General features: G+C 38.2%; 1 protein-coding gene across 14 annotated transcripts in view; it reads right to left on the reverse strand.

Moving 5' to 3' along the window:
• The window catches only part of BCAS3 (BCAS3 microtubule associated cell migration factor), a 364,136-nt gene that overhangs the window by 198,131 nt on the left and 149,227 nt on the right, over positions 1-16,778 (reverse strand). For all 14 annotated transcript variants that reach the window (XM_065694921.1, XM_065694920.1, XM_065694922.1 and 11 more), the window contains 3 exons: positions 14,808-14,932; positions 14,042-14,207; positions 12,576-12,676 (listed from right to left, as the gene is read on the reverse strand). In XM_065694921.1, coding sequence (XP_065550993.1) covers positions 12,576-12,676; positions 14,042-14,207; positions 14,808-14,932 — 392 coding nt within the window. The remainder of the gene's footprint in view (positions 1-12,575; positions 12,677-14,041; positions 14,208-14,807; positions 14,933-16,778) is intronic.

The raw sequence follows: 16,778 nt of genomic DNA on the forward strand, positions 1-16,778 counted from the left end.
TAGGGAAGCTGCTATTCAGTGAATAGCTGCAAAAACGCTAGCCCAGGAGCAGCATCCACCCTGCCTTGTCACTGTATTTCTCCCTTATGTAATACTCCTACATTCTACCGAAGATTCAGGACTCCTTTACAGTAAGAAAGAAATTCAGATTTAAGAATAGTTTTGGTCCTGGGCTGTATGCCTTCTCCTGAGGAATCACAGCACTGCAATAACACACGTCTCAGTGCAGCTTCAGAGCGCAGCATTAACTCTTTCTACCAAAAAGTGACGACATGCTGAATTCCACGAAAAAGCTCTGCCTTAGAGTTCACCAGCAGGGCAACAGTGATAAAGCCTCAGCTGAGGTCAAACCTCAGTAATTTATTTTGCTATTTAATAAAACAGCATTTATGTACCACACCTATCACAAAAGCAGGCATTTAAAGAGAGTCTGGTTTTGATAGCAGGATCCTGTAACGATGGTCCCAGCCTTAGCAGAGGCAAGGCAAGCTTGACTCCCACTGCCCTTCGTGAGAGCAAGCAGCCTTATCCGAGATATGACCTTACAAGACAAGTGATCCTTGCTGGAGATTTGCCATTGCTGTACTGCTTGTCACAGATATACATATGGTCAGTTTTTTCAAGTTAAAAATGCCCTTGAAGTTATAGGAACAAGAACGTTCTAAAAATGTAAACCCGATTCTTTCTCCATTTCTGGGTCGCACACCTCTTGTATTGCTATCACTTTTCAAGGCAAGATTAATTTATGCCCTGAGAGGCATTTCCAGGAATTTGAGCTCGAAAATAATCTTTTATCATCCAGTTTAATTCTTTGAAAATCTGAATTCACACTGGAAATTACAGCAGCCTCTGGCACATCAGTGAAGCTGTTCCAATGCTAAAACAGAGGTTTTTCAATTTCCAAATAACTTCACTATAATGCAGGATAGCAAATAATCAAATTCAAATTCTTCAAAAGCTCTGCAGCAAGTCGTGCTCTTTCTTGTGCTCCTATAAATCCTCTTTCATTGAGAAAGTCACAAATAGCACACACATAGACAACAAGCAAGGAAGCCCTTGCTGCACATAGGTATTTTACTGGCAATAGCAGGTGGTTTGTACCTTCATAAAAAAATCAATTCATGCTTTGTGTCTGACCTATGCCATTTTTTTACTTGTTGCTATTCTTATACCAACATCTGGAACAAACATATATCAAATATCAGAACGCAACTGAGTTTGTTTAATCTAGAAATACACAAACACAGAAATTTGTACAACTACCCATGGAGTGAAAAAGTACAAAGTAAGTAAGCATTAAAAACCTAAGGTGAGAATTACAACATACAACTTCTGTTTATGCAGCATGACAGGATATGAATTCCTAGACTCTGCTTATAAATGCAAAAAACTCCATAAGCAAGCATTGAGGTCACTTTAACTGCTACCTACAGCAAAAGCCAGAGCATTGCCATAAATACTTGGCAAGGGGAAAAACCATCTTTGAGCTGCTCAAAAATAGTAGTGGCACCTTTAATCTCTATCCTCCCTCAAGTGAAAAGTGATCTGCATCAGCTCTAGATCTGGAATATATTTCTGTCCATCCATCTTGATTTGCTCTACTGAACCACACTTAACTGAAGAAAAACAGAGTTTCAACAGAAATTGTCCCGTATCTTCTTTCATGACTTGAACAGTGTCATCTGATTTCCTACCCTCAAAATCAAAGGTACAGGTGCTTATCCATAATCTAAGGTAACTTTCTGAAGTTTACAGACTCCCTTCTCTGCAACTGCAGGATTAATCTTCTTACTACAATGAAGAAAGACTATTATAAAGGCAAAGGTCTGAAAAAAACCGCGTTACAAAGTTAGTAATTTGTGTGATAATTGATAGTGCCAGGAAAACCGCACAGAAGTGACTGCTGAGGCAAAAGTTTCAACGCAAGCCAAAACACAGGCTGAAATACGGCTGAGCTGATTTCCCTCTGGAACTCCAGGTCCTGATTCACACAGTTCAATGATTAAGTATGAAAAAACAAATACATTGTTTTGAAACATTTCCACGATACTTAGTGACAAATGAAGAAAACAGTTTATATTAACCTCAGATAATTTGCATACACATTCTTTACACATGAACGAGACCTAGACAAATACACATGCTTGATGAATACTGGAATTAACAAGCAGCGGTTTTGCTCATAGATGGGCTGATTATACCATAAATACCTAGACCTAAGACAAATCTTTATTCATTCAAAGATTATAAATTGTCATCTTTCAGCAGCATAAAAGTGCTGGAACAAAGAAACACTACAGCTCAATTGTAGTCTGCGTACTTATGGTTTTAATTTGTGAACAATAAATCATTAGTTTTACTTGGTTTTGTGTACTTCTTGAACCAAAAGGTTTTAATTTTCTCATTTATATAAATAAGCTTTACACAATTCAATTTGATTGAGAGTTATAGATGAAATTCTCAATGTGCTCTTCTCTAAGGGATGTATGTTTGCCCAAATTGAGAGCAAAGGCATTTGCAGACTATAAAGACTGCTTGTCCTGTGCCGCCTGCTGTACACTTGCCTGCAGACAACCAGAGAGCCTTCCTTTATTTCAGCTGAATACACAAAATTTATAATTTGAAATAAGATTCTAAAATCTCGTAGAAACAGAAACAAGAACTTCCCAACTGATTCATTAAGTCTAAAGTCTGCCCTGTGTCCATGTGCAGTCTCTAGTGTCTCCAGACAAACAAGTACGTCGAACAAAACTTGCATATCCCTTGCTGTCATACGAAGCACGCACTAACTTCTGATTTTGATGCTTTTTCTGTGGTTCCTAAGTTACATGTAAAATGATCATACGTGTTTTAGAGACCTGAGGTAATCACATGCTTGTCAACAAGCTTCAGGAGTACTTCCCTTAAAATTAAGCTGTACAATCTGAATGATTTACTTCATGCTACTTCTGGAACTGCTGGTGCATTAGTTACATCGTGTTACCCATGGCAAGTAGAATGTCAAAGTTCTGGTTTAGGTCTACATGCAGCCACTTCAAATTCAACAGGTTCACCTTTTTTGCATCTTATAGATGCGATCTCACTTCATCAGAGGTTAGTTTCAGTACCCCACAGTCAGATTGGCCACGTAGTTCCAGTCCATCAACTGCCTAGTGAGTTTTACTGCAGGGATGATCCTAAATCTTCCCTTACAGCACATCCCTCTATGCACTGCTGGCTCTATCTCTGCTCAAGTCTGACAGTAGACTGGAGACTAGATTTTCATTTTAGACAGAATGCTTACAGCCATCTTTAAAATAAACTGTTTGTAGTCTGGTGATATGCTCTACGTGTTTTTACTTGTGGCTATATGTTACAGAATAAAGTTTGGTTTTAATACATTTTTCAGCTTGTAAACTTCTGCAGGAACATGCCGTGTGAACTAAAATAGCCTCTTTCACCCAAAACTTCTCCCCACTCATTTTTTTCCTGTTAGGACTTTCTGAGATTCTTGTATGTGTAAATATCATAAAATTAAGCTAAAAAGCCCCCTGTAAACCAGGGGTTTAGTCAGCCTAACAGTTATTTCACACTGCCAACTAACTTACAGATTTATCCATTCATTATTTATATATTGCCCACAGTTTATTAGGTGCTTTACAGACCATCCATTCTCTGTATTGACACTTTAATCTTGAAGGAATAGGTAGGTTTGTAATAAGAACATGAATTCTCCTTAGATTTTCCCAGCTTTGAAGACTGCTTTACTTGCTCCTACTTTATGCTGGTCTGACAGTCAACAGCCTGGCTTTTTTTCTTTTTCCCTCAAAAAGGTACTGATAAGGTGTCCAGGCTTCACCATTACTCCTGGTTGCATTGCAAGACTGGTGGTATGTACATTGTGCCTTAACTCCAGCTTCTGTTTCGAAAATTCCCATTGGAAACCAGTCAAGTACAGTGAACTTCTAAAGGTGGGCAGAGCTAGAATCCAGCATCTTCAGGCTGTTCAACACTTCAAATGCTCAGACTGTGAGCAGACTCTCATTCTGTACCAAAGGACAAAATATATATTCTTTCCTGAGCTAAAGAATAATTTCAACTGCACGAACCTATGGCAAAATCCATCTGATGGCCATCTTTAAAGAATTATGGAAGAGGTAACTATTTCTATAATTCACTGACTTCAAAAGTATGTTTGACATTATTGTCGGGAAAATTATGTTAACCATGGATTACTGTTACAATCAAAGTATGTAGTGAGAAGTCAAGAGGCTTAGTAGTAAATTTTCAAAGCGGTGCGTGGGGATTTACCCGTTTGACTCCCATTAACGTCAATAGGAGTCGCGCGGCTAAATCCCTGTACACTGCTTTGAAAACTGACCCCTTCGTGTTGATGGACCCCTCTCTAAGAAGTTCCAGATGACCATGTATGAATAGTAAAGAACTATTTCAGCATGTGCCCTTGTTCATTATTGTTGTTTGTACACATCTGAAAGTATTTTAATTCCTATATGCAGTGCTGTTTCCAGCATTCAGTTTATAAAATATGGATTAAGATGGGCAAGTACGGAGTTAATCTGATGACGCTGTGCACATGCCCAGGTGTACACACACACCAAACATGTAACACACATTGCCAGCATCTAATGCACCTTACAGAGTTAATTTTTATCCACCTCGTCTATATCATTTCACAATTACGGCTGAAGAATATATCAGAATTCACTCCACTGCTTACCAGTGGATGCAGCTCTTTCATGAACTGCCATTCACCCTGCTCCTATTTACCCCAATCATGCCTATGTTCAGCGAGAAATTCAATTTGCTCTTCTCTACCACTCAGTCCTGTTTCCTGCAGGGAGCAGGAAGTGGACGTTACAGTTTAAGGGAAACACAGTTTTCCCTTAAAAAAATACCATGAACTACAATTTCATTAGAAACACCTTTTCTGGAAGGGGAAGATGATCCAGATTAGTTTGAAATCTGTTATGCCTCCAAGAAACCCTAACAGTTTCCACTGTTTATGACTATTGCCAGAAAACCCCAAATACATGTAACAATCTTGTAACAGAAAAGCATCCCTGGCATCAGTTGAACCCGAAACTTTTTAACTCTTGTAATAAAAAAACACATATACATCTTTATAGATTATACATATTTAAGATCTGCAACGGTTTTAGAATCAGTAAAAAATTCCAAATACTAAACATTTCTTAAATTGCACAAATTCTTCTAAACATATTTTATCACTTGATACATATATCCATATATACCCAATTATATATATGAATATATATGAAAACATTATATGAAATATTTTACATATTTTAAATAATTTTATTATATATTTCATTATATATGAAAATATATATAATTGGAGAGAATAACTGAGTCAAGATAAACACTTAAGAATTCATTTTCTGAAACTCTGCATCTCACTTTTCTGTATAGAGATGTCCTCAAAATCTTGAGGAATTTTTTCCCCAAGGATGTGGACTTTTACAGGATATCTGCACAATCCCTTTGAAACTAGTGATGCAAAAACCCAGGAAGTTCTTTTAAAAAGCATCCTGTACTCTTTTATTGTGTGCCAGTAACAAAGTAGAATTTCATGACAATGATACACTAGCTAGAGGCAATTTCAAGTAGAAAGAATAATAATGGCAAACTGAGAATCTAGAAAATATAAAAAATATAAAAAATCCCATCTGGATAATAAAGTTCAACATATATATCCAAGTAACTACATGAAATCTCAGCTATACGCTGGTTGTACACCAAATACCAAAACAACACAACACAGTTTCCCACCTTCAAGTGGATTGCGCTAACAACCAAGGGTTAGCTGCAATACTCTTGGCAGGAGTATTGCAGCTAACAGAGGAGCAGAGGGAGGTGAAACTTGGCAGAATCATCCAAGCGTCTTGTGATCAGGGACTCACTCCATCTACCAAAAGGCTGGTTTTGCAGCCACTCAGATGAAGCTTTCCATTTGCCTTCCTTCAGGTTTGCGATTGCCATCTCCCTCACTCCAGCTCTGCACACATGGTGTATATCTTCCTGCAGTTTTATCCCGTAACACTCCATTGAGACAATTCTGTGGAAAGCCCTCATCTGTGGAGCACAGGTACACCTGAAAGGCTAGTAGTTTAGGCAACAGTCATACAATCAGTACATAAAAATAATGGCAGTTTAAAACGTTAACCCCCATACCAATCCTTGCTCCAACTCCTCTCCAGGCTTCACAGCATGGCAGCTCATATAAACTCAAGTGGGCTTCACCCACTTCAGGATAAGGTTAGAGAGCTTTGTTTAGATAGCCTTCATTGCGGATTATGTTAAACTGCCCAATTTTGCTCTGAAGTGCTGCAGAACCAGTAAAGCCCAGCAGAGACACCATAATGGGCAGCTGAAAGCACTGACTGCTGAAACAGCTCCAAACTCGCATCTGACCGCAGCAATGCAGAGATGCCAAAGAAACAGAGCAAAAAGGCTTTGAACACCTCGTAACTACATGATAGCGTAATTGTTGTTACAGAACAGGCTCTGGTTTTGATCAGTTTTATTATTAGAAATCAAGCTTCGTTGTGATAGACATTGAACATACACATAGCAAGATACAGCTCTCACCTCCCAGAACATGCTACACATAGACACACTATAGTTATAGTGCGGTATGTACCACAACATACATTGTTTTACATGAGTGTGAGAGAAAGAATACATGATTAAATACGCACACACAAAAGAGTGCAAGAAGAAAAATAAAGAGGTAGAAGGTTGAGAAGTGGTAGAACACTAAACATAATTCTCAGTCCCAGTTCATTAGCCTATTACCAACCCATCATCATGCTCTGCTGCCAGGGAAAAAGGCTTGTAGACCAGAAAGACCAGATTCCTTACTGCGTCTGCTCACAGTGAGGCTCGTATGGTAGCAGTTTGGCTGTGATTACAGGCATCGTAGCTTGTTTTTCATAGTATCTGTCTTCTTAGCACACATTAACACAGTTATTTAATACACTCTCCACTGTTAACTCTCAGTCTTGCTTTCCACTGCACAATAATCACTAGTTCTATGTATGTAATTTTTATTTCCATCACTGCAATGTATGAAAGGAATCTCAAATAGGCCATAAAGAACCGCAGTGTTGCTTAGAGACAAAACTCTTGCTCAGGGTGCGTAGCTTTCATTAGAGGGAGCAGGAAGTGCAAACATGATGTCAGAGTTAGAGAGATTATCTGTATAAATTGTGTTATCATTTAGCCCAAACAAACAGTGAGGAAAGGCTAACCTCCTCCCTTTGAAGACAACGAATAGTTATTAAGTTTGACTTCTAATGAAAGCCATTTTCAGGAAAACACCAGATATGTACAACAGTTGGTCCAGAAATGAAAATCTGTTGTAACAGCCAGAAGTCAAAGGCAGCTATAAATACAAACCTTAATCTTTTCAAGAATCCCTTAACGAAGGCTATAAAACTGATTATATCTTGAGGCCTAACTCAAGTGCAAATTCTTACTCAGAAATAAGTAGCAGCCCTGCAAATATTACTTGAAGACCAGTACAGGAACAAAGAACGAGAATAATGATTGCTGGTTTGAAACTTAACATCATGGAATATGAGTTACATTGCATTTAGAATAAACAATTAATGAGACAGCAGAAGCCTCAGCTACGTGTCTACTTTTCTGAGAGAGAAACAATTTCCAGAAGCGGTCAGAGTGGGATAAAGACACACTGCATCATTCCTTTTAGCACAACAGAAATGCTCTTTGATTATTTAAAAGCCAATTGCAAAGATCTGTCTTCAATACCTCCTATTGGAGGTTCAAATAGCAAGGAGGTGCAAGTACACTTACCAGCAACACTGTAGTAAAGTAGAGACTTTTGTTTTAACAAAATCTATATTTATACGATTACATTTCCTATGGTTGAGGGCAGCTGTAATTAATGGATTTCCCTCCTTCCCCTAATGCAGTCATTTGTCAATTTAAACACAGAATGTCCAATCAATTTTGATGTATTTAGTAAGCAATTTGTCAGAGTACTGCATACCAGTTAATATATTAATTCTTGTCATTGGCCTGCTTCTGACAACTGCAGGTCATCTCCATAAAACTGGTCCTGATGAGCCAAAACTTTTTGCCTGGAATGTGAAGGTGCCCTTGCCAGAGGCAGAGGAGAGAAATCATACCTCATTCAATACTTTTTCTGGTCAGTTTTTGATCTGATTTCAAGATTTATTTTTTTTTTCATTAATGCATTAATTGTCCATGTTTCAGATATTTCAACTACAGTCCCTTCCTCCCGTGCAATGGAAAAGTGAATTCAAAGAGGAGGGGTGAGGAAGAAAGGAAATAAGAAGCATGAAATGAGGACGTATGATTTTTTTGTTGTCATGCAAATTTACCTATTTTCATTACAATTCCATTATGTGCCATGCACGTGTCTGAAATGAATTCAAACATGCTAAAATAGAAGGTACAGAAGTTAGACAAAGGAAACACAGGTTAAGTCAATCAAATATTGAAGAATTCGGGTCATAGCAATAGAAAAGTATTCATTAAAGAAAAAACTTGGACACAAAGAGCAGATTATCAGGGACAAGGAAAGTACATCTTAACAGGATGCCTCAAGAGTTTATACTACCAGAAGCATCTTAATTCCTAGGTACTAAACAGCAGGAAGCAAGTATTATTTAAAGAATAAGTAATAATGAAACTTGGCAATTCTCTGAAGAAAGGCACATCCTTTACACAACAACTTCCTGTGGACACCAGAAACCCTTCTATGTACGCACCCAGTGCCTTGCACAACTCTCCTCCTCTGTAAGGTCTGCTATGACAGTCCTGTGGTGATAGTGTAATACCAGGTGATGATACTTATGAGATAAGAAAAACATCTAGGCCAGATAAAATGTGACTTACATTTCCCTTCTCTGTTGTAATTAGATTTAGGAGTTACTCAGAACAAAGGAAATAAAGAGGGAATACTAGAGACACAAATAAGGTAAAATACTATGTATTAAATCTGAGAAGGCTCAGAGAGAAACATCTAACCCAACACAAAGGACTTGAGGCCTGCAGTACATCCCAGGCTCTGCAGGATGAGCTCTTATGAAAACAACAGTAAGTCTGAAATCTGCTCTGTTAGAAGGTGAGGAAATTCTCTGCACTGGTTATTTTCAGTCGCAAACTGCAAAAAGCCTGAAGCAGTCAGGAGCAGGATACCCACACTTCCTGCAGGTCAGCAGGCTGTGGAATTTAACATGCAACTTCACTTTCGAGCCATGAACTTACAGAAAGGTCCAAATCTCTTGCTATCCACTTCCTCACCTCTCTGCAGTGAGCCACAGCTGTGATAAAGCGCTCAGGTAGATACGAACTGTGCACTCTGATCCAGGTTTCTGCAGCAGATGTCACAGATGACCTCAAAGCAATGAAACAGCTGTGCTAATCCACTTACAAATACCCTTGGGATAAAGGTCTTGGACACTTGTTGTACTATATATTTCTTCAAACAATGGTTCCTTGTTACTTCCTTATTAGCTGTGGGTATAACTTTCAGATTCTTTAAAAAATATTAGAAGCTGAACTCTGTGTAAACAACTAAATACAGCTTTTTTAGAATATTCTCTTTATCACAAGAACTCATTGGCCTACTTCATGCTTTTCAGAGACTAAGGAAGATTTTGATGCTGTGTTTTGGCATCAAACTGTATCCTTCTGCAGACCTGCAGAGCACAGCCCTCCAACCAGACTGCCAGACGTTTCATTGTTCTGTCCGTCTGCTGACAGAGGTACTCTGTGCTAGAAAGCACACTGAGTATTTTTCAATGACCCAGGGGGCAAAGGTCACTTATTATAAATGGATAATGAGACCTAATGCAATGTTCTGAGTGTGGACAAAGAAAGGGTCTATCCATACCCCCTTGTGACTTGGTCATTCAGGCTTTTATTTCCCCTGCACACTTAATGGAGCCAAACAATTGGCAGAAATGCTATACAGAAACTGAGAGAAACTGCTGTATTCTACCTCTGATAGACAGATACAAATAGTGACCCTGAAACGGCGCCAGAATTCCTCTTACCACTAACGTGGCAGACAGATGTAACATTCACCCTAAACCCCTATTTAGCCATTTGCTGGCAATTAAACTTACTGACGGAAGTGATAGCACATCAAACCACAGGCTTCAGCTAATGTCAGCCTATTACATTACTGCAGGTAAGCAGAGACAGATAACTTCAGTTTAGCGTGTATTTAATAGGGGAAGCCAACAGGTGTCTTGAACTGTTTTGGGGGAATCCTGCTCTGACTCCATTTTTTCCAAAACTTCATTGAGAAGCTCCAGATAGAATAAATCCAGAAGACAAATAAAATTTCAAAGAATATCAGATATACACAAATTTCTCCATTAATGCCATTTGTACTATGTTCTATAGGTACTTTTTTGTCCATAGTGGTTATTATTCTATTTTCATTTACATTTCACACTCATCTTAAGAAGTTCCTATTATGTGAAAAAAACCCTGATTTTAAAAGTTTTCACTGTAATTCAAGTAATTAAAATTCATTATTTTGCTGCAATTCAGCTACAACTCATTCTTTTTCCTTTAAACAGTTTTCAATGCCAAACCATTTGACATGCATAGTACTTGAGCCATTAATGAAACACACGGAGTGAACCACATCCATCCCTGGTTTCAGACTGTGGAATAAATGTGATCTGTGCATATAAGCTTTGCTATTCAAAGAAAGGTTTTTGTTCAGACTATATCATTGCATTACACTGTTTTTCATTTCAACAGAAACTAAAAAGCAGACAAATTACTTCTATAAAATGTCCAGAATTCTTCAGAGAGCATTCTGTGCTCTTTGACTCATCCTGCAAGAACTGCACGCTGCATACAATAATTCATGTATTTGTATGTCTGACAGCATACAGGAGAAATAGCTGAAAACAGTATGGATGATAATGACATCTTGAAACTAGAGGGGAGAATGCAGGGAGGGAGAGGAGGGGGAATAAATCTGGCCCAAACAGCAAAGATGCAAGGATCCACAAACACAGGCAGTGTTTGTGAATTAAACCTGGTTTTGGAGACTGTTTCAAGACTACTCAGTAGCAGCAGCAACAACAGTGCATAAGCAACGGATAAAAATACAGATACCAAAATGAGTTATCAGCAGCATAAGCAGACTCTGGCAGCAGCCACGTTAAACTTCAATACGCAACTAGACCTATCTCTATAGTTAACAGTGTCTATTAACGATTTTGATATAAAATACATTTGTTGACCTGATTGGACTTAACAATTCAAAATACTTATTTCAAAATGGAGGTATAGGCTCGCACATCTGATTTTAGACAGAAGTAATGTGGAGATCCATATTTGGATCACAAACTATCATACAACCAAAATACTTCCCTGCAATGACCTTTTATCTCAAAGCAGAACTCTCATACCTATATGTCAAAGTAAAACAAAGCAGGAATCTAGCAAAAAATTCTAGCCCAAAGGCACATCTAACACAGTGTTGTGCACTACTAATCACCTTTTCCATACCCTTTTCTACCTTTTTTCTTCCTTTTTCTATAAAGCATGGAACAAGGAAGACAATAACCTTGTGGGTTCCCACAACATTTTGAGCTCGAAGCACATGCAACAGACGGAAAGGTAGAAGCAACAGATCAAATCTGGCGCCAATGTCACTTTTACCAGTCATGTTCAAACTGCCTTTTGGCCCAGATGTCCACTTTCTGCATTTTAAAATGCCTGTGTCACATCATGTGCTGGCACGGGCTGCACTGACAACTGTGCAGAGGCTCTAGTTTCCCCATGAGTACCTTTACATATGCCAAGAGTTGTTCCCTTGTGAAACTTCAACTGCTGTATCATTTTGATCTTGACTACATCCTAGATAGAGAATTGTTACTTATTGTTAATATTATTCTCTTTTCTGAATGGTCAAAATAAAAAAATAACATAAATACTCATTTATCTATAAAACCAATATAAAATACATGGGTTTATATAATATACATATACCATATATCTATAGATAGGTAAATGTTTCTGAATATGCAGTGCCATGCATATTGGCTCCTTGCAAATGATGTGGCTGGATAAGACAGAGGACTAGGCAGGTGGGCAGCCAAACCTGGAAGCAATGCCAAGGCTCCCGAGGGAAGCAGCTGTCTGAGACTCTGGCTGGAAGTAGCCCAGCAATAAGGAGTTCCAGGGGAGAGGGACAATGCAGACGCACTGGCTTGTCACCGAGTACTGAATTCATGAGAGGAAATGGCTAAAAGCATGAGAAGAAATGAGGTGAAGAAACCCTGAAGACTTCAGGGGATCTTTTGAGTCACACTTTCAAGGCCAGCCAAACACTCACATTTTGGGTATATGATAGGCTCACAACTTTGACTCAGATCAAAAAGATATTTATATTCACTACTATTACTAATATAGTTACAACAGCCCTATTCTGGGGTTAAATGTATTCTGAAATAAATGCAGGCTGAAAAACTAAGTCACACTCAGCTTAAAATGTGCACATAAGACAAGACAAAAAGTTGTCAGCTACTTACAGCCAGCAAGAAGATACTGGTAGTACTGCACAGCATCTGCAGCCAGGAGCAGTGGATGGTTTGCATTAAATGGTGGTTGGAGTTCATTCCACTGAGGAGTTCTGAGGTAAAACACAAGACTATTAATATTTTAGCTAATACAGAGAATGTAAATCAGTGTTTCTGTCATCACATGTAATTATCTATACAAGCTCACAAAATGTTTGTAATTATTTAAATTAGCTTGTTCAAACACTGCAATACACCACAGGCACTTGAGCAGCAGGACCAAACAGCACAGATTGTGAGGCAAAGACAATACTTGTTTGTTGACTGCAACATGGATTGCTCACGATGAAGGTGGTTTAGATTAAGTTGGTAAACATGTTTAGGACCCTTGTATGTCATGCTGACGTTATATAAACACACAACAGAGACTGGGGAGCCTTTTTGTTCTGTTAACTAGCACTACTTCGATACTGTAAAGTCATTGAGCATTCACAAACTGTGAAAATAAAGCTGTGTAAAGTTATGGACTATTGATCCAATTAGAATTTTCAATTCCATTACAACCTACTCATTTCAACAATAATGGTCTAGAAGTCTGCGTTGTAATTTTAATTAGGGTGGGCCATTCCTAAATAGCTTGGTAAATCAAGTATCGATCAATCTAGTCCAGCCATAAGCAGCACTAAGGAATATAGGAGACAGGAAAAATCGATAGGGAAATATTTTAAAACGTCAAAAGCACTGACAACACTTTCTCATCCATTTTTGTTTACTTTTTTCTGCGTGTCAGGAATAATTTTTTCAAATGTCTTGAGAAATGCTACCTTCAGCTACTTACAGGATAACATTCTTTACAATGCTTCACTGTGGAAACCTCACTCATGACTCACGGCAGAATTTTGTACTTTAACACTATTAAAGTAATTGTTTCTAATTATTATGTAAAAAACTAAATTACAATCTGATAATTTAAAATCACCAATTGATAAGGATTTCTATTGATCCGTAAACACATTCAATGTACCTCCGTGTTTATAGAAGTATTTAAATGCTTAGCTCCCCTTCAGACATGTAAGCACTAACACAACTACAGGAAAAGGTAGGCTTGAACATTGAGAGCCCTCTTTTTCAACAGAAAACCTTAAGAGTCTCTAAGATACACTAAGATAAAAATAGGGGTGAAACTCATAGAATCACAGAACGGTTTGGGTTGGAAAGGATCTTTAAGATCACCTAGTTCCAACCCTCCTACCATAGGCAGGGACGCCTTACCCTAGACCATATTGCCCAAATCTCTATCCAACCTGGCCTTGAACACTGCCAGGGATGGAGCATTCACCACTTCTTTGGACAACCTGTTCCAGTCACTCACCAGCCTCATGATACATGAACGAATATTCACCCCTTCCAGAAAAAAAAAAAAATCACAACCATTTCCTGGATAAAAAGAGGAAGAAACAGTAAAAAGAATGAGCTACCTAACCAAAGTCCAGCTGGCTCTTGGGCATGTCACCATTTCCAAAGGTGTATCATCACTGATCTTCGGAGCAGTGCTGAGCGGACGTGGTTCCAATACATGCTCCACCAGGCTGCCATAACAACTGATAATATACAACGACTCCACTACAAACTGTTTTGATTGATCTGTTTGCAAGAAGAAAGAAAACCTTACTGCAATAGCACAGCAGAAATAGCAAAAATGTTTACAGGAATAGTAGACTATTCTTTTAAGTATCTTGCTTTATATGCTTGCACTCAAAACCACCAATTAAAAGAAGTGAGAGGGCTGGAAAGACAAAGAGAAAATGGTACCAAGCACAAAATTTTCCATTTGTTTCAGAAAAATATGATTATCTGATTTAAGAGAAGGTGGAACAAGAGTTTCACACCAAGGTGGGTCCAGGTGACAACACGCTGCCAAACATATGTCTGTACATTTGCTTTAGCAAAGGTGTCTGTCCTTTACCTCACAGTAACACCTCACACAGTACTTTTGAATTGAACCAAAGTTTGTTTTCTGTCATTGCATGATAATAAAAAAATAACCAATGACTGATTTCACTTATCAAAACTTTCTTGCAAATTCTGGTCCTATTTACCAAAAGCACCCCAACCATGCCCTCCAAACTGTCCACTGTCACTGTTTCAGGATCAAAATCTACAGGTAAGCACCATCTGCTCACAAAATGAGAAAATAAACTCATTTCAATTTAAATGTGAGTCCCATTTTTGGAATATACCAACCTTTTTCTCTTTTCAGACCCGGATTGTTTGCAAACCATGACCTTGATGATCCAAAGACTGCAGCGACACAGAACTCGCCTCCCACAGACTTACTGGGTGAAATCTGTGGAGCTGGTTTGGATTTGCTTAAAGAAAGAATAAAAAATTATAAAAGTTACTTTCTCAAAAATCAAGATGTCCCTTGCTTAATAGTCATTCTAAGATATTAATTCAGAAATGGTGAATATCTGCAGTTCCCGTAAGATTTAGCAGAATTTACAGACGCTTAGTTGTTCTCAATAATAGGTCCTAAATTCCCCTTGATCACTGAACTCATTAAGTTGAAGGACAGCACTGGCTCATAATGGAGAATTAGTTGGACTGTTTAAAAGACCCAATATTGAATATCTGCATTCAACAGAAACTTCTGAAGTGAATACAAACATTTATAATTGTACGTCCTTTGGAAACTAAAATATAGATTCTGGGTTAGTCTTTCTAGGTGTTTGATATTTTCTGGCATTTTCAAAAGAACCCTCTAACTAATGTTAACATTGACTGCTGATCTGTATATCTGCACATTGAAACCAGTCGGATATATATGACATGGGCAAGAGGGTAAGAGAGAACAAACATGCGGAGGATATGAGGAAAGGGGAACAATGCATACGCTCATGAGCTACGTGTTAAAACAAATCAGTAACTGTATCATGTAAAAAGAGCTTAAGATACATTCTCTAAAACTCCATAATGTGCATGTAGCAGATCCAGTGGGTTATAATTATGTTTTATTGAAACATCATTTAGTGTTCCTCCCTACAGGAAGCTGAAGATACGCAACATTCTGCTTTCTGTAAACTCAAAATTTGCCCATTTCCTCAATTCATTAAACCAGATTTTTACCCTTCCCTTAAGAGAAAAGCTGTCCAAGAAGTTCATGCAGGATTCCTCCTTCTCCACGTTCTATTTTTTTCCTGTCTTTTTAACTGGACTTTATGATACTTCTCCCCCTATTCTATTTCACTGCTCCCTTGTCTTGTCACCTCTCCCTCCTTTCCTTTTTTCTTCTATTAATTTCTTGTTCCACATTATATCAAGCCTGTGATTACACTATCATACTGACTTGGTCATTTTTAAGTATTGATCTTCAATTCTGAGAAATATGTGTGTGCATATATGTACATGCAAACAAATTATTGCAAGTATCATGATGGAATTAGGCACCATAAGAATATTTCAAAACAGGAGAAAGCAACTCAAACACTGAGCATGACTAGAATGGCACTTAATTCATACCACCCTTTTTTTCAATGACAAACTAGTTGTATACAGGCGAAGCGGTTCCACAGAATGAATCAATAGGGGTATTGAAGCAAAGAGAGATTATGAATCAACATAATGGAAAAATGAGAAAAGTAAGGTAAACCAAAATTATTCTACAAGCTGCGCTTCTCTGAAACTCCTGCTCCTGACTGTGGATGCTGCACCCATACAAACACCCATGTCTTGGTCCCTGGTTCCTCACAGCTCAGTCCTGATCTCACTGAAATAAATAGCAAAACTTGCCCTGATCTCAAACACTTCATTTCCTTCCAACAAGAAGTAGTACTTGACATGTGGAAAATAATACGGCGTATGGTTAAAAACATATCGCCTCCATCATTACTGTCATGCTATGTCAAACATTTAAAATCTCCTTCAACTTGAACTCACCTAAAGCAGCAAATACTTTCTGTGAAGCATTTCAGAAGTAAGGGCATGTATGACAATGGGAGAAAAGATTAATTCCTACCTCATACTGTATTTTCAGACAGGTTTCTGAAAGGGATGTACAGAAAGTGTAACTGAGCTTCCCAGCACCTTGTACGGTATTACTGTGCCAGTTTTACACACGGGCTCACTGAAGCACAGAGGGGCTAAGCTGTTTGCCATAAATCACACATGCAGCAAGCCTCCGGTCACACATTTCATTTAGAAGAAAAAAAGCACCCA

Source organism: Lathamus discolor, chromosome 14 (genome assembly GCF_037157495.1).
Source record: "Lathamus discolor isolate bLatDis1 chromosome 14, bLatDis1.hap1, whole genome shotgun sequence".
NCBI classification, from domain to species: Eukaryota; Metazoa; Chordata; class Aves; order Psittaciformes; family Psittacidae; genus Lathamus; species Lathamus discolor.